The sequence below is a fragment of the Cupressus sempervirens genome, chromosome 2 (genome assembly GCF_028749045.1).
Source record: "Cupressus sempervirens isolate cs-2001-9-10 chromosome 2, ASM2874904v1, whole genome shotgun sequence".
Taxonomy (NCBI): domain Eukaryota; kingdom Viridiplantae; phylum Streptophyta; class Pinopsida; order Cupressales; family Cupressaceae; genus Cupressus; species Cupressus sempervirens.
In genome coordinates, this window is record NC_143119.1 from 98,096,383 (window position 1) to 98,115,797 (window position 19,415).

Sequence of the window (19,415 nt, forward strand, 5' to 3'; positions counted from 1 at the left end):
CTTCCCTAAATAACCATTCCTACTTGCAAAACCACGATTTGATGGTCATCATTGCCTCACCACCTTGAACTAGTATTACTGTCTGACCTTTGCAACCAAGTGAAACAAAGGGAATTGCTCGATCACAACTTTAAGCTTAGTCGCCTCTCAATCTATGGCGATCATGTGTTGGTTATAGATCTGAAGAATCTAACAGTGTAGGATATAATTTGGAGATCAAAAATCTTTCTTTGTTGTGTCATCACAATTGAAAGCTTAGCATGTCAACATGACCATGCGATTGGGTGAAATCAAAGGAAAGCACACTTTTACAGCCTTAACCTTAGTTAGTGCTCAACTATCGCGACCATGCAAATCGCATGGTCACGACTATAAAATATTAAGGCACAACATGAAACAGAGAAAATGACTTAATGTTACATCATTTCATGAGCGTCATGGGTGATCGTTAAAAGTGATCATTATTTGAATTTGATTTTTTGGTGGGAGGCAATTTTGGATTAATATTTATGGCGACTCAGGGGGGATGCAAGCCTGCTTAGCATATGACCAGTGACCAAAAAAGGATCTATTGGGCTACAAAGTCTTTGAAACCATAAACTCATTAGTTTACCACCTCTACTGCACTTTGTGCTATAACAAATCCTCTTTCTCTACAACTTGCAAAACAACTTGTAGAACCAGATCCTTCTTTTACAAAACAAAACATGTGCTCATGCACTTCTTGAAAATAGGGAAGAACAAGAAAGTGAAACTACTCTGACTATGTACATGAGATAATGACAATCATCAGAAATAGGGTTTAAGGTATATCCCATTAATAGGGATGGGCAAGACTTTGCCATTAGGCTTGCTCAACTGAAAGGCATTAGATTGTTTATAACTGACGATCACATAGGGGTCATTCCATAAGGTATCAAACTTTGAGTGTCTCCCAACTTTTGCTCTATATATATCCCATTTTAACACAAGATCACCCTCCTTGAAAATTTTGACCTTATCTTTTTATCAAAGTTCCTCTTCATCTATTGCTAAGGTATCTCTAAGGTATGGATCACTTGACTTCTTTTCTCCTCTAACTCCATCAGATCTACCATTCTTACAGACATGGCATCATCTTCAATTAATTACAACTAATGATCCAACTCAAGAGAAGGAAGCTCCAGTGAGACAAGAAGCCTAGCTTCCCTACCATAGACTAACATGAAGGGAGAATTTCCTATGGCTCTCTTGGGTGTGATTCTATCAGCCCAAAGGGCAGTCCTCAACTTTTGATGCCAGCACCTTTGGTTATCCTCCACCATCCTATTAATGATTCTGATCAAATTCTTATTAGATGACTCAAGCCATTACCTTGAGGGTAATAGTTAGAGGATGTGCTCAAGTAAATATCATGATCAAGTGCCCATGTACAAATCTGAGCTCCTATGAATGATTTAGCATTATCTAAAATAATAGTTGAAGAGGTGCCAAACCTGGTTACAATCTCATCAAGGAATTCAATGACTGAAGGTTCTATAGCATCTCTTAGTGCTACTGCCTCTGTCCATCTTGTAAAAAAGTCTGTAGTAGCTAAAATTCATTTATGACCAAAGCTGGAAAGAGGATTGATGGGACCAATAAAATCTAGTCCTCACTGGGCAAAAGGTTGATCTGCCTGGATGGGATAAAGTGGAAGAGTTACAAGTCTCTGTTTACCGGAGAAGAAAGTACACTTCTCACACCTCCTCACATTTTTGTGAAAACCATGGAATAGGGAGGGCCAGGAGTAACCAGCTCTCACAATCTTCATTATAGTAGTCTTTTTCGAAAAACAACCACCATTAGGACCATCATGAAGTTCTTTGACTATTCTCTCTACTTGATCTATATACACACATCTTAGCAGGGCTCTATTGGAATCTTTCCTAAAAAGAACACCATCAATTATAGCATAAGGAATAGACTACAGTCTGAATTGTCTTGTCCTAACTTTATCCAGCCCCTGAGGGTACACATTCCCAACCAAGAAGGCTTTCATATTATCCATCCAACCCTTAGGAATGTCATTTCTTGTCTATTGTTGTTCTGTTAATACCAAGACAACCTCTTTTTCAATCTCATGAGATGAGATCATCTATTTGCGCAATCCCCTCCCCCTTATTAGCTTGGTGATTTGAATATCCACGTCATATTCCATTACCTTGGTGATCCATCCAGCTCTTTTCTCACTAATATCTTTACTCAACAAGAAATCTTTTATGCTAGCATCAGGAACCAGTAAGTGGATTTTGTTATGAGACAGTAGGTGTCTGAATTTCTTCAGGGCTCTTATGATTGCAAGAGCCTGTTTTTCCACATAGCTATATTTTTTTTCATATTCTTTGAGTCCTTCACTAAAAAAGCAATAGGTTGCTCTTCATTTTTTTTCATTTAGCTACGTCAAGACAGCAAAAATACTTGATTCACTTCCCAAGGTATAAAGAATGAAATCCTTATCAAATTTTGGATTAATGAGAGTGGAAGCTAAAGCTATGGATGCCTTGATCTCCTCAAAACTTAATTTCCCTTCCCTAGTCCATGAGAAGGCTATATTCTTTTTTAGCATGGTTGTAAGAGGTTTCACCATGGTAGCCAGGTTAGGAATAAATCTTCTTACAAAATTTATCCTACTAAGGAAACTTTGCAGACTCTTCTTGTGGCTAGGAAGAGTAAGGGGAAGTATTGCTTTTGTTCTTTCTAGATTAATAGTCAGACCCTCTTTAGATACAATATGCCCTAATAATTTTCCTTGATTAGTGGTGAAGACACACTTGCTTAGATTCAGGGACACCCGTACTCTCTACATTTCACAAATACCTGCTTGAGGTGACCGAAATGCTCTGCTACATTCTTTGAATATACTTTGATATCATCAAGGTAGACCAACACAAATTTTTGAATCATATTTTTGAAGGCCATCTCCATTGATTTTTGAAATGTAGCACCTGCATTTGTTAGTCCAAATGGCATTTTACTATAGGCATAGGTACCCCATTTAGTAGTGAAAGCAATTTTATATATGTTAGTCTCTTTGACTGACACCTGATTAAAACCTAAGAACCCATCCAAGAATGAGAATCTCTCTAAACCACTGACCTTAGACAATATTTGTTCCATATAAGGGAGGGGATGGTGATCTTTAAGGAAGGCTTGATTAAGATCCCTAAAATCTATACACAGTCTAATCTCTCCATTCTTTTTCCTAACAGGGACAAGGTTTGCCATCCAAGAGGAATGCTTGATAGGAAAAATGATATTGGCCTTAGTTAATTTGGACAACTCATTTCTCATTAGGGGCTCAATCTTGGGCTTTTCTGGCCTCTATTTTTGCCTAACAGGCTTGACATTATCTACCAGATCTATAGTATGTTGAAACAAGCTAGGATCAAATCCTTTCAAATCATTGTATGTCCAAGAAAATATGTCATTGAATTCTCGACACAGATGAACAAATTTTTCTTGTTCAATTTCAAAACATACCTTTCCCAAGTTTAGCATTTTTCCATCAGTGACTATGATTGGTATATGGTCTCCTTTGTTTGCAACAAGATTCATGCTTCTTTCCCTTTCTTGGTCATCAGGGTTGACGATACTCTCTAAGGTAATGAGACCCTTAGGTAATTTATTGGAGCTAAGGTTGATGATTTGATCTCCATATTGATCATGCAAACTCACCTGATTTCTATTTGAAAATTCTACTTCATTATGCAAGAAACTCACAATTTGTGCATCAAATTCAAAGACCTATGAATTAATAGCATTATCAGGGATAACAAGTCTAATTACCATCTTAATCCTCTATCTATTTTCATCTTCGAGGCTTCTTGGGACATCATGAGATGCATCCATTGTCACAAGTTTGTCAACATGTCTGTTTTCTTTCCTAGGAATGCTTTCAACATTGAATGCATTGAAATCTTCAAGCAAATCCCATACCATGTGTTTGTAAAACTTAAGAAAATTATTCTTAGTGACATTTTGAATCCTCACCTAATTGATCACCAACTCACTATCCCCATACACACTTAATGTCTGGATTCCTCTTTTCTGAGCAATTAAGAGACCCTGAATCAAAGCCTCATATTTAGCCACATTATTAGTAAAATTAAACTAAAACCTAAATGAGAAATAATACTTTTCTGATGCAGGAGAAATCAACATTACACCAACCCTTGACCCATTCTTATTTCTCGATCCATCAAAGTACATGCTCCATGTCCCATTTGTATCTTCTTTGGCTTTCATCAAGTTAGGGACGAGAGCATCCTTTTCTGATATACAATATGTGCCCAAGACAATCTCTAAGGTCTCTGATATGGGATCAAACTGATAAGCATTAGCCCATTCATCCAAGAGGAAATTGAGTGTATTAGATAAGGAAGTGGTAGGCTCATTTGTTGTATCATTCTCATTTGCTTCTAGGATGGTAAAATTCATATTGATGAGGTTAGGAGTATAGGGCTCAATATTATGGAGGGCTAATGGCTCTACTTTAATTGAAGCCTTGGTTCCATATCTAGTTCTAAAAAACATATATGACCAATCAAAAGATATGTAGCCACCTATTTGAGTAGTGAAGTCCCTTGACAGACAAATGGCAAAATGCAGCTTGACTTCAGAAATTGATATGTTCTAAACTACAGTACAACCTGGACAGGCATGTAAGGCCATTCCAACATTGCTAGGGATTCCCACAGTCTTTACGGTACTACCATCAAGTTGCAACAAATCTTTAACAACAGGTTCATATTTCATTTCTAAGGTATCAACAACACACTTGGGCATTACTAAACTACTGGCTCCTGAGTCAATCATATAGTTATGGACTAGCTTATCTCCTATGAGTAGAGAAACATAGAATGGAGGAGGTTTAACCTTTTTTCTTACTTCTACCTCCCTTGATGGTTGCACCAAGCTTACAACATTCTCCATGCCAGGTGGTTGATCTCTGAGTTCAATGCTTTCGAACTCTTGTCACAGTAGCCTCCTTTGTGATGGTATAGTAGTTACAACATTCCATATAGAAATGTTTGCATTAGTCTTCCTTATTTGCTCTACCACACTAAAAGAAGCATTATATGTTCTGGTAATAACATTGGAAGTAGAATTATGAGGCGAGATAGTCTGTGGGTTATTCACATCATTTCTGCTTTTATCTCATCTCCGTTGTAGAGAAACATTAGTAGGCTGATTCACATTGTGTTGTTGGGTGATTGCTTGTACATGTGGAATTGCACTTGATGCAGAAGGCTGATTAGGAGGTTGAGGTGCCATCTCCTTTGCAACTCTTTTCTTGCTCTTGGTATTGTAAGCACAAGAATCCTAGTTTACATTACCATGCTCTTCTACTAGGCGATTCATAAAAGAACAATCATCCTACTAAAAGGTATCAATAGGTTGATTAGCATTGTGTTGTTGGGCAACTACTCACTTTGGTACAGTTAAAGCCAAATAAGATTTTATCTTCTGGCACATGTAGTATCCATAGGAGTAGTTACAAGAAGGGCAGAAATCTTGATCTTAGGCTAGGTTGCTCTAAGGGACTAAGACCCTGTTTAGGTTGGTGTTCGAAGATTGGGAGTGGTCGATAGGTCTATTCTGATTGTGAGAATGGTTGATAGGTCTATTCTAATTGTAAGGGGTATGACTTTGGTTTGGAGGTCTACCATGGATAGGACCTTGACTTTGGAGTTGGAGAGGCTTATTATTTTGAGCTTGTTGCCTCTTCATAGTCACCAACTCATTTCCCATTTTTTGCACTACTGCACTATTCTCTTCCATCTTAATTTCCTGATCCAACATTCTTCTATCTACATTCTGCATTAATGTCTGCATTATAGCCTCAATCCTATCAACTCCACTAGAGGATGTAGAGGCTATTGGAAGCACAACAAGAGGCTGACTTACATATGAGACATGAATAGGGGCTACAGTGGGCTAATGGTTAGGCATGTCAGGGAAGAAAGGCATTGGGGGCCTTGGAGCTAACTTCCCTCCCTATATCAAAATGATTTCAACTCTTATGGCAACCTCATATGCATTCAATAAGGTATCCCCCCCCATGGATTGCAAGGTGGTAGTGATATCACTATTGAAGGCTTTGAGGTAGTACAAGAATGCATTACTAGGAGAGGTTTTCACTACAGTACGTATTCTATCCCATGTTTTTTGAAATCTATAATTGAAATCAGTCATACATTCATGAGGGGTCCTCTTGATTATTGTGAATTGCTCTAAATGTGATAGATGGTCACTTTTGTCCTCAAAATGCTTACATAGGGCTACCCCTAACCCATCCCAATTAGTAATAGAGTTGTGAGGAAAACCTCTATACCATTGTAATGCCTCTCCTTTCAAGGATGAAGTTAGGAGTCTGACCACTACATTGTCCTAAGAGATGCCATGGATATTATAGATATTAGACACTTGTTGAATATGTTCAATAGGGGATATGGAGGTTTCACCAGTAAACTTAGGTACACTCTTGAAGTTGATACTAGTATATCATGCCTTTGGTCTAATAGGAGGGGGCTCCCACCATTGAATGTGGTGAAAGCGTGAGCTCTAGCCATATAAGCAAGTGTTTTGTTGATATGAGCGAATGATATCCTAGGCTGAGATCTAACAACCAGAGGAGTGGAAATGGATCTTGTAGGGGTGTGCGCTATTGTCCTATTCCTAACTGGTGACAAGCATACTCAACTTTTCTTCTTGCACTAGAAAGGAAAAGCTCTTGATATTGGAACTTACCTTTGGAAGATGCCTTTGTGCATCTCTTGGGCATGAATTACAACAAATTTGGTCTAGAAACTAGATGCACTTCAAAGCTTAGAGTCGCCAAGTACTTTTGAACAATAAGCCTCTTTAAGGCTTTATACTGAAGGCAATACTATTTCTTCAGCATGAGCAAGGAATCTTTCATGATGCTAGTGAACTTGAAATATTAAAAAATATCATAGTCCCATTGGGGAAGCCAAAAACTATTGTCACAAAAGCTTGCACCCTTGCCCAAAGTCTTACTTAAAGAAAACCTCGTGAAACATGGAAACAACCTCCAAGCTATGGGACTTGAACTATGAGGTTGAATCTCTGGAGAAAGTCGGCTTCCTCTACTATTACGATGCACCTAAACTATTCTTGAAGAGAAAAAGGAGAAGGAATACATAAAAGCAACTATCTAATCTATTCTAAAGAGGCGATGCACCAAAATAGGATGTCTTGATCAGTCTCTACTCATACATGCACAATGCTATTATTATGATAGTCTAAAGATATATGGATTCAAACTAATCTATAAACTACACACAAATCAGACAACCATATGAGCGACACAAGGAAGATACTTCACTTTTTATCATTCATAGGTCAAAAAAGATACAGAGAATGCAGATTACAGATATTTGCAGTATGTCGATGAGAGGAAAAAAAAATTTACACAGTACAACGATGGTTGAAAGAGATAAGGTAGAAAATCATATAACTCAAAGGCAATAGGGAATTTAGAGTATCATGCCAATGCAATACTAAAGAAACAGAGAAAATCTGACCTTGAGAAAGAGTACAATGTTTGCCTCTATAGTGCTAGTATAACTTGGATGACTTCCCTCACAAGAAAAAACTCAACCACTACAATCAAATCTCTAGAGAAAAAATCACTGCAAAAAATTTGAAGATCTAACTTTTGTGTAAATCTATGCATGAAAGGATCACTTCTTCACCAAATAAATCTCTAAGAGGTTAGGAATGTCAATTATTCAATCTTAGACTGAATGAATGGATCGACAAATGGTTATAGAGTATTTATTTGCACTTATCAAGCCTAAGGATCAATGAAAGTGGTTGCAGGGAATCAGAAAGATCATTTAAGAAACTGCCCCCACTGCTACTGACATCCAACTCGATCACAATCTTTGGTCAACTAAGATTTAACCATTAAGTTCTACTACATGGACCAAACATTTCTCATCATCATGCCAACCTATCAACATCCAATCCTTATGCCTTGCATTCAATTATTCATGATCACATCCTTGCCACAACCTTCCCTGAATAACTATTGCTACTTGCAAAATTGCGATTTGCTAGTCATCCCTGCCTCGCCACCTTGAACTAGTATTTCTATCTGACCTTTGCAACCAAGTGAGACAAAGGGAATCACTTGATTGCAACTTGAAGCTTAGTTGCATCTCAATCCGTGACGATCATGCGTTGGTCGTAGATCTGAAGGATCTAACGGTGCAAGATATAATTTGGACATCAAAAATCTTACTTTGTCATGCCATCACAACTCAAAGCTTAGCATGTCAAAATGACCATGCGATTGGTTGAAGTCAAAGCAAAGCACACTTTTGCAACCTTAACCTTAGTCAATGATCAACCGCCTGCAACCATGCAAATTGCACGGTCATGACCATAAAATATTAAGGCACATCATGAAATGGAGAAAATGACTCAATGTTATATCATTTCATGAGTGTCCTAGGTGATCTTTAAAATTGATCATTATTTGAATTTTATTTTTTGGCGGGAGGCAATTTTGGATTAATAGTTACCAATAAACTACTGAATGCTACAATAGATGTATGACATAATAGTGCAGATTAAGAAGATAAATACAACTATGTTTCAAAAGGAAAAACAATAAAAGTTTTTAGAGCAACAAATTGGTTCCAATCAAACATCAAAGCTGAGTATAACTATGCTACATGTAGAACAAAGAAAACATTCATATTAAAAAATGATAAAGAAAATCATAGATTTTTTGCTTGAAGCATATGTTAAATTTTCTCAAAGATTAATAAGACTAGAATACTGAAATGCAAAGTCATCACTTCATAGAATAGCAATCACGGCTAGAGGAAAACATGGGAATGACATTACAAATAGATAACCAGTTTTCAGCCTGTAGATGACCAAGGAATTTCCTAGAGCCAGTAACAAATATGCCTCATGAAGTAACAAATACCAGTCATAGCAATGAAAGAAATAGAATAATGTCCATCAACATCAATAATGAAGGAGATCTCAGTCACAACAAATGATAAAATTCATAGCATTATATAGAGCTTTACAATGATATCTAAATATGCAAAGAAAATATAAGTAGAAGACTACATATCAAGTTGAGTATAGCAAAGAAATGAAGTAATCATAGCTACAATCATCTTCAAAGTCATGGTTGCCACCAATACACCTAACCAAAACTGCAATAACAAAACCTGTAGGCAACAAGCCGCAGACAACAAATACTCACAACTACTAGTAAAACCTCAATAACAATGAGAAGCTCATGAAATGGAGTCACAACAGGAGATTCAGAAAGAACAATTAAGGCATACAAATACCAATCACATCAATGAGAGCCTAGAATCAAAATAGACATCAACCCAAGAAATGGAGCAAGCATGGCGCCCAAACTCACAATATCCAACAAAAGTTGTAGTAGAAACCTTCATGACAGCTAGGGCTTCAAAGAACTTCTCCTGTGACTTTTACTCAGAAAATCAAATGCATTCGAATGCCAAAAGACTTTCATTTTACCTTTTTATTCATTCCTTCATAATGTTTTTTTATAATATTTTAGGTCCACCCCTTTTTTTGCAAATAATAGTCAAAAAGATGTTTTATTAAACATTATAATGAATAACTTATATAGTTATATATTATTATGGATATTAGACATCTTAATTATTATTTTAATTGCATTTCATAATTGATATTATATGAATCAATTATTTAGTAATAAAATTCATGCAATTAAATAATAATTAAATATTTTTAAAAGGAGTTTGCATTATGATTTAAAGGTTTGAATCGTTGGTTAGCTAGAAGTGTCAAAAGTTTGAGAAGGAGTTAATGTTCAAAATGCCTAATTTCAAAGGGGAGTTTTAGTTGCTATTTTTGGAAGCATAGTTTAGACTCAAGAGCTAGGAGTCAATTATGGAGCTATTTTTGGCATTTTTAGAGTCTTTTTTGACTTGTTTACATGCGTGTATGGTCAAGACTCAATTTGGGGTGCATGAGACATATTTTTGGAGCTGTTAGGCTATTTTTATAAATTATTTAACTCATAATTGTGACCCTCACTTCCTAATTTTGTGGGAAGGTGGTGTTGCTTTTGATATTGTTATATACCCTTCTTGTTTATGGAGAAGGGGTTTAGATTTTGAGAGAAGAAGGATGTGCATATGATATTCATCCTTGGCATCTTTTTCTCAATTGTTCTGAGCTATTATGCAGAGATATTGTTATTTGGGCCTTTGATCATAATATAGTTTTCATTGGATTCAACTTTTGGAGTAAAGGATTTGGTTGCATGCTTTGTGGTAATTGATGTTATTCATTTGTGTTTTATTGATAAACCTTTTGAATTATGTCTCGTTTTGCATCTTCCATGTTTGATATATGTTTTTATAGGTTTTGAGTTGTGCTTTTCTTATTGATATATTCAATTGTGATTAATTTCCTTTCGTATATTCAGATTCTAACCTTCTCTTAAAATATTGATATGAATCAACAATTCTTTCAAGCTGTATTTTTGTGATTATCTGTCAAAATCTTTCATTATGTCACAAGTGTAATAGTGTTTTGCGTTATCAATTCCGGTGTATCACCTTATTTTTCATTTTTATGTTTTCATTTTTAAGTTTATATCTTTACCCTTTTCCATACAAGTTATCATGTCTCCATTAGCATAAGTGAGATATCAGATATATTAGACAGGAACCAGCCTAGAATCCGAAGGTTCAATAAGGTCATAGGTTACCCACAACCTCTGGTTGATCCAATGTTTCTCCAAAATCGTTGAGGGTTTTAGGACTTAAAGAAAATTAGGGTGCAGATTTTGGAGATAATAGGTATACCAATAAACATGTACTAAACTGAAGAAATAAGAACTCATAAATGTCTTGTACTACGAAAAAAGTTCTCCCTTAGTTTTCTCGTGGGGGTAAATAATACATTAAAAGATAATACATTCATCAAGATTTTTTTGCACAACTTAGAAATATTGTCATTTGATAAAACAATCATGTTTGATCATCCTTCCATGGAAATTTGAAATTCTAGATATTTGTGTACTAGTACTTATCCTACATGCATGAACATGTATAATTTGGACAAGTATATGGAAGGTAGAAACTATCATAAGTGATTTCAATAAGAGATATGAACTCAAAAAAAATGTAAAATTGTTAGAGTCACGCAAAAATCATCCTAGAAAGAAGTAAATAGATTGATACCTTGAAGAAGACTATGGCTGATTATACCAGTGCTATTGGCGGGTACATTTCCTCCACCATCACCATTTTTTGGAAATCATTTTAGTTTCATTTTTGAACTGAAGTATATACAAAAGTAAGAAAGACATACATAGGTGCATAAATAAAATAAACTATGGTAGAATTAATTTTAGCAACATTGACTTATTCCTCGTCCATTCCATTCCATCTTCAGAATGTAAGGGTTTTTTTGTTGTTACCAAAATCATGTTAACGTACATCCATTTTGGAAATTCAAAGAAATATAATTTGGAGGGATCGTTGTTATCCACCATAAATAGAAACATCTTTGAAATAATTTTATACACAAGTCTAAGCACTAAGGAAAATGGTTAAATATGGAGAAGGTGCGCCAAAACTTGGGGTCTTGAAGATGGGTTTGTTGCGTGAGAAGCCTTTTCACTGCACAAGGGTTGGCCAACAACATAACCCCACCCTAAAAAAGAAGTTGCTCAATAGAGGAGAAAATAGAGCAATGTAATTCTAGACAGTAATTTGACACTGATTGTAGTTATCCTATGGAGGATGAGAACCTAATTAACAGGAGGAAATGTGACAAAGGAGAATTTAACCATTTGAAAGATTCTCAGAGTCATCGTTAAGCATTTTCTAGTTTTACATAAAGCTTATCCCCTAAATAAAAATTCATGCATTTTGATTACTTAGAATCATCCTCCCATAACAAATGCACCTCAAAACGAATGATATATGTTAATAAATGACAATACAAACAAAAAATGTAAGGAAACTTGGCAATAAAGAATATAACTGTTTCCACATAACCCATAATAGATCTAAAATAAACACGGAATTAAAATCCACATGCAAGAGAATATACAACATACCCACAAAATTGTGACACAAGATATACCCTGGGAAACCCTTATTGAGGGAAAAACCCAGCCTCCAAAAGCATCCATCACCATGTATTATTCAGCAAAAAATACCATTGCCATACAACCATGGAAGCCTTCATGGCCATAGCCACAACCGAGCAAACTATGTGAACAAGCATGAATCCACACATCCCATGCCATGCTTTCAACCTTCACAAATGCTCCCTTGGCTAACCTGTCAAGCCTTGTCCCGCTCGACTCTTGCCTTTTGTCTTCTCCTTGTCACTCTCTTTCTCTCTATAACAACTACCCTTGTGGCTGCTTATATAGTAGCAAGTCCCACAAAACCACTAAGTGGTATTACATAAACCATGTGCTAAAACCATGTGCTACCTAACCCACTGACCCCACATTTAATATTGGGCATTTAATTCTTTTCCCCAATATTAAATAATTACATGAAATATTATCACAATGTTACAATACAACTCATCAAGAATATTCCATGGGAATCTTTACATGTTGCACGTCCATCTAGGTACAATATTACATAATAAAATAAAATAATAAAATAACAATATTATGCAATGTGTGCAACACCCATTATCTCAACAAAAAATACACAGTTTCAATTACAAAACAAATCTAACCTTCCAACAACACTACACTCCATAAAAATAAAATAAAATAATGATTGAAACATGTGCCAAAATGAATATTGACATTTGAGAGCTGCAACTTTGGCACAATAGATATCCCCCCCATTTTAAATTTATACAAAGATAGCCATATGGAATGTATAACCGTTGAAAACTGTGAAGTAAAATGGGTTTATGAATTTAGACATTTGGGTGGTGTCAACAAATATGGTACAAAATAAAATAGACAAAATCAAGTGGTATGCAAGAGAAAGGGTTACATAAATTAGATACAGGGAGAAGACATACACACCAAATTTTTTATTGAGGACTTAAAACTATTAAAATGAACACAAATAAAGGAACACAAGAAAGCGTACCATAACAATGTCAAGTCCCTATGAATAACTTGAGACTATAGCAATACAATATAATTAATGATTAATAGTTGAAAGCACTTCATTACGATGGAAAATTACTACAATTATCCTAAGACAATTTTTGAAAATATAATAACAAAAGAATTAATCTAGAATATCCCAATTAATGTACATGAAGTAGCATAATTTATTATCTAAAGTGAAGTATAATTCAAATCTACAAGAATAAGCACAATGTCAATGATAAAACTATTATTCTAGTAGAAGCAACAACTCAAAGTCCGCAGAGATAGAAAGAATGAGGAATGAAGATTTATTTAAAGTTAAAAAGATTATCACACTATCGTTTACACAGAATTTGATAATTTATTTATATTTTTTAATGTTAAATATTTTTAAATTTTGATATATATGAACTTATTTAGTCGTAAAAAAACATAATGATTTTTCAAATTATTATTTGGCGTCAATTACTTATGATCAACCTTCCCTTCGCGCTGCGATGGTTTAAAAATTGGTTGTTCGTGACACTTGCAGAATTGTCCACACTTCGCCTAGAAAACGTTGGAGCCGCATCACAAAGAGCCTTCGCAGTGCTCAAGTATATTCATAAACCCTAAGTCCTTAACTGTCATTATTCTTGTAGACTAAGGATTTGAGTTTTGTTGTAAACTTTTCTGTAGTTCTTTGTTTCGTTCTTTCTCAGGTCTTTTCTCGACTTCCATAAATTTTGATAAGTCTAATTTTGCTCCAAAGTATGTAAAATGGTTGCAGCATTTTGTCAAGCACTTTGTATTCAATGGGTTTACTGCATCAATATTGATATTTTGAACAACTGTAAGTCTTTCTTGTATCTTTGATGTGATCTTATGGTGTGAATGTGGCCTATTTTAGTGATGAAATTATAACCACGAGCACAATTAGCTAGTTCTATATATTTTCGGAGGATTTTAGGATGTAAACAGCTAATGTGCAAAAAGCCTTGCCGGAAATTTTATTGATTCAAGCAATTTCAGCGAACTCGACTGTTTAGTACTTCATTTCTGACGTTGGGAGCATGCTCGATTTCAGGTTTTGAAGAATTTAGGCCGGAAGCATTGTAAATCGTCGTCCGAGGGCTTGCTAGATTTCTGAGCAGCCATGGATGGTCCGCAACTTAATATTTGGACAATATAGATTTTATATTCGATAATTTTAGTTTATCTGTACTGTTCTTACGCATTTTTATATTTGGAGGGCATTCAATTTACTGTTCTGTACGTCTTCTAATTCCCGCAGTTGTATTTTTGTGTCTTGTGTAAGGTTATTCACTATCCCCTTTGATTGTGTAGTTAGTAAAGAGGAACCAATGGAGGAGACCGTACTTGTTGGGGACGACCTCATGGTGGGTTTACCGTCACCTCTTGTCCCTCCAGACATTGCATCTCATGTCCTAGAGGGTGTTGATCTATGTGATGAACTTTTGAAGAAACTTTTTCTCTGTAAGTTTAATTTCCCATTTGCCACATCTTTTGGGTTTTGGATGCTTTTTAACCCTTTTCTTACAGGCGAGCATATGAAGTGGAATTTTGGGTTAATCGCTGACTATTTCAGGCTTGCAAGTAAATGATATTGAACCTTTTTGTCAAGATGAGATCGCATTGTATCGCCAGTGTGCTGAAAAACGGGTTGGTGCTGCCTATTGATAACTCCTGTGGAATTATTAAATAGTTTTAAACGGCGTTTCTCTTGTTTCAAAGTGATATACGGAATGAAGCATTGTGATGCTCATGTTAAGAATCAATGAGCCATATAAATGCATTGATGTTGGAAAGTTATTTGTATGATTTGGGTATCCATTTGATTTTATAGTGAACCTTGTAGGATAAAAATCTCAGGCAGCGAATTGAAGAAAGTGAAAGAAAATTAGGGCAGTTGATGCCTGAGAAAGATGCGCGGGATCGAGCCAACCAACTTAAATCAGAAGTGACCTTGTTGGAAAGGTGAAATCAACACTTCTAACACGATCAACTTTATGTATGACACTCTGTCAGGCAGGCATTAGATTAGTTGTAAATGTTTCTAATCTTTTCTTCAATTCTAAATATGTTCGAGGACTTTGGTGCATATGCTTCCAAGCGTCGTTTTTTCCCTTATATTTGTTTTGTGGAGGGTGCAGAATAGGGGGTGCATATGGTGATGCAGATGAAGAGATGTTGAGTTTTCTAATTCTTCTTAGCTTCATCTAATACGCACATACATATGCATACATACATACATGTATGTATACAGTCTACTGAGTTTCGGGGATGGGAACAGGGATGACATAAGGACAGTGGGACGTGTTCCCAGTACGGTTACTCTTTAAAGCCAATTTTTAGGGGACAATAGGGGATGACTTAAGAAATAGGAATTTTTTATATATATGTAGAGAAATTTCAAATGTGCATATCATAACATTGATACAGCATTCATCATAGACATTTTAAAAACTTAATAGTTAATACATAACATTAGACTTGATTTAAGATTTCACATGTGAATCGATAAGCCAATTAACAAAATGCAAATGCTTTCATTGTCAATGTAGCAAAAATGCTTGAAGGCTCCAAGTTTCAAGTATGAAATGACATAAAATATAAAAATGTAAATACTTTATGTAAACTTTCAAACAGTAAACATAGAAGTCTATAATAATATATAACTGTCCTTAATCAGTAGATGGTAGGTCTAAGAGTCTAAATGAAGTAGATTTGATGTCTTAATCTCCTCTCTCAACTATTGTTCACTCCTTTACTAGCTACTCCGCTCTTGCTGCTCTTCTCCTTTGCAAATGTGAAAATCAATTTCTTTTTCTTGTTTTTGATTATTTTATGTTTAGATTTGGTTTTGGCATTGTTAAATGTGGTTCAGGTGTCCTTGTGGCCAGCCAACCTTTTTTTCAAATTTAAAATGTATTTTTCCCTAAAACCTGTCTGTCCATGGCTTGGGTCATAGGGGACAACTAGAAGTCACTAAGACGGCTAGGAGTCCACTAGTCGTCCCTGACCACTCTTGTAGCCATTTCGGGGACCATTTCCGAATTTTGCAGAAATAGGTACAGGAGGCAGGATAGGAAAATGATGTCCCCAAGTCCCCATACCATACTGGGGATAGAAGCAGGTCAAAATACCTAGGGGATATGTCCTTGTAGAGCATATATATATATATATATATATATATATATATATATATAAGTTAGATTGATGCCATGGTACAAAATTGATGATTGTCATGTTGCTTTTTATGAATCCCCTCCTTCTGTGCTAAGTATAGTTTAGCCAAAAAGCCTTTCTCAGTTCTAACTTCTATCTTAAGGCTGCCCTTTGTTGCTAACAAGGAATTGAGATTTTATTCTTAATCTAGTTTAGTTATCCTTCAATGGCTACTTTATATGGAAATCAGGCTATGTTGATTAAAGTTTGAGACCCACAGATGAGGTTATCTTCAGACTTATTAGTTCTCTCTTGATTTTCAGGTCCTTTCATTCTCTTTTATTACTTTAGATAAATTTTACATGATTTCTTACTTTCCTAAACCTGATTGTTTCCTAGTCGCTATTTGATAAAGTTGACTTATTTACATGTATCTTTATCAATTCTATTCATTTCTTTTGTGCTGCATGGTGATTTATCATGCTCCAAAGGAAGGGTAACTTGCCTGATTATGGCTGCAATTTTAAAACTCTATATAGTAGATTTGATGCCCTAACCTCCTCTTTCAATTGTTGACTTCTTGACTAGCTCCTCTTCTCCTTTGCAATTGTGAAAATGAATTTCTTTTTCTTGTTTTTGGTTATGTTTAGATTCGGTTTTGGTATTGTTAAATGTGGTTTGAGTGTCCATGTGGCCAGCTGGCCTTTTTTTCAAATTTAAAAATGTGTGTTTTTTTAAAAAACTGGCCGTCCAAAAATGGTTTGGGCCATAGGGGACGACTAGAAGTCCCCAAGATGGCTAGTAGTCCCCTAGCTGCCCCCAACCACTCTCATAACTGTTTCGAGGACCATTATCGAATTCCCCATGTCGCCATACCATATTGGGGACAAGAGTGGGTCAAAAACCTAGGGCATGTGTCCTCATGGAGCATATATATATTTCAATTAGCTAGAGCAATGTCATGTTACAAAGTCAATGATTGTCACGTTCCTCTTTCTAAACCCCCTTCTTTTGTGTTAATTATACTTATTATAGTCTAGCATGAAAGCATTTCTGAGTTCTATGATAAGGCTGCCCTTTGTTGCTAACAAGGAGTTGAGTTTATTCCTAATCTAGTTTGGTTATCCTTCAATGTCTGCTTTATATGGAAATCAGGCTATGCTGATTTAAGTTTGAGACCCACAGATGAGGTTATCTTCAGACTTATATTAGCCCCATTATGATTTTCAGGTCCTTTCATTCTCTTTTATCACTTTAGATAAATATTATATGATTTCCTACTTTCCTGAGACCAGATTGATTCATAGTGGCTATTTGATAAAGTTGACATTTACATTTATCTTTATCAATTATATTAATTTCTTTTGTGCTGTATGGTGATTTATCCTGCTCCAAAGGAATGCTAGCTTGCCTGATTATGGCTGCATTTTAGAACTCTATGTAGATAGCTAGCATTGAACCTTAGGTATTTAATAATTGAAAAGCCTCTTATTTATTTCATTTGCTTATTTTCTCTAGCTATCCCAATTTATGTTCCCTTTCACCATGAGTCTTAACTTTTCTTGCCTGTGGAATCAGCCATATTTTAGTATTCTCTACTTATTTTGGCTCAGAAGCACCATATCATCTTCACAAATAAAAGAGTCAAGTGGCAAATTTTGAACAGACTATTCTAGTGGTTTGGGGAATTCTGATTGATTCTATTTTTAGACTTCATAAAAGTAGTGATTGATAATATCATTCTAATGCTTGGGTTGGTCTGGGCTGGTGGTAGGACTTGAAGACTTATTTGGCAAGCTGTTCCTGCACATTAAGGGTTGTGCAAAGTCTACATGGAGCGTTTGCTTAATTTTTTGAATTTTCTTTTAGATTGCTTAGATTGTGTAGATTGCTTAATTTTTTGAATTTTCTTTCTATAGGTTCCTTCACTCATTGTGTAGATTGCATTGGAGTTCGGTAGTCATTGATATACAGACAGGGACATTGTTGTTGGCGGAGGCTTATCATAGTAGTAATGAAAAAAGGTAGCATTGGATAAATATGAAGATGACAGAGTATATCTTGATATAGGACGATAGTGTACAGCAATAACATATCATTGCACTGGAAACCTACTGTTCCTATGCATGTCATAAATAGTCAGCAGCATCAATGGAAGAATATATATATTAATGTGAGATGCAAGACAATGACAAAACTATAGAAAGAACCTCATTGCTATGCAGCGACTGTGAAGGAATATACTGCCTATTATTCCTTCATTAGTGCAGAAGTACAGCATGGAAGTATGCCCAGCGGCAAGCTTAATCTGTGTGTCGAAGTACAGTCAACAGAAAGATGAACATTACCATGGCACAACTGTGATACGAGAGTTCACTTTGATCTTTGTGCAGTTGAGAAATTAGCATGCAGAGGACATAGTTATATGTGAGAATAAGGCCTAGCAATGTAGGGAATATACCTTGAGATAAGTGCCTTGTCAACTACATGAGATTTGTATGATTTGTTGCTGTTTGGGAGTAAAATAGTGTGGGGAGTTTCACATCACCAGCAGTGGAAGATTGTCAAAGTGCGCACTATACCGAAGCAGAACAGTATATGAGAATGTCACACCTGAACTCCTGAGGTTTTTTCTGGGATGATGAATTTTGTGCTAAGCAGGATAATATGCAACTTTACTCAGAAACTCTAGAAGAATGTTCTCAGACAGGAACAATGATTGTCCGTTGGATAAAGTGGTTTCTGGCCTTCTGCAGTCATTGGGAATATGTAATTGGTTTGTCAGATTTGGGAGTTGGAAGAACATATTTGTGTGCTACAATGGGTGTACCATACTCCTCACTCTCAGGACACAATAAACCAAGGCATGTTGACATCCGGGTAGTGGAATTAAAAAACAGAAGATGGAACCCGATAAACATATAGAGCAGAAACATACGACAGCGATGGTGTAGTGATTATAAGGAAATTGGCATGAAAAAATAGTCTCTGAATCTGACAGAGATTTAAAAAATATCGATCAATCACAAATACATCAATATGAACAAATAAGATCGATTTAATCATTAAAGCAATAGATATGAACCTC

At 35.7% G+C, this 19,415-nt stretch overlaps 1 protein-coding gene across 3 annotated transcripts in view; it reads left to right on the forward strand.

The window, feature by feature from the left end:
- Positions 1-13,391: 13,391 nt before the first annotated feature.
- The window catches only part of LOC149571210 (uncharacterized), an 87,738-nt gene continuing 81,714 nt past the window's right edge, over positions 13,392-19,415 (forward strand). The window contains exons 1-6 of one of the 3 annotated variants that reach the window (XM_089812789.1): positions 13,392-13,755; positions 13,929-13,991; positions 14,226-14,301; positions 14,486-14,635; positions 14,748-14,821; positions 15,018-15,136. In XM_089812789.1, coding sequence (XP_089668915.1) covers positions 14,295-14,301; positions 14,486-14,635; positions 14,748-14,821; positions 15,018-15,136 — 350 coding nt within the window. In that variant the 5' untranslated portion in view covers positions 13,392-13,755; positions 13,929-13,991; positions 14,226-14,294. Of the gene's footprint in view, positions 13,756-13,910; positions 13,992-14,225; positions 14,302-14,485; positions 14,636-14,747; positions 14,822-15,017; positions 15,137-19,415 lie in introns of all 3 variants that reach the window. The other 2 variants (XM_089812791.1, XM_089812790.1) reach the window with 2 other exon arrangements.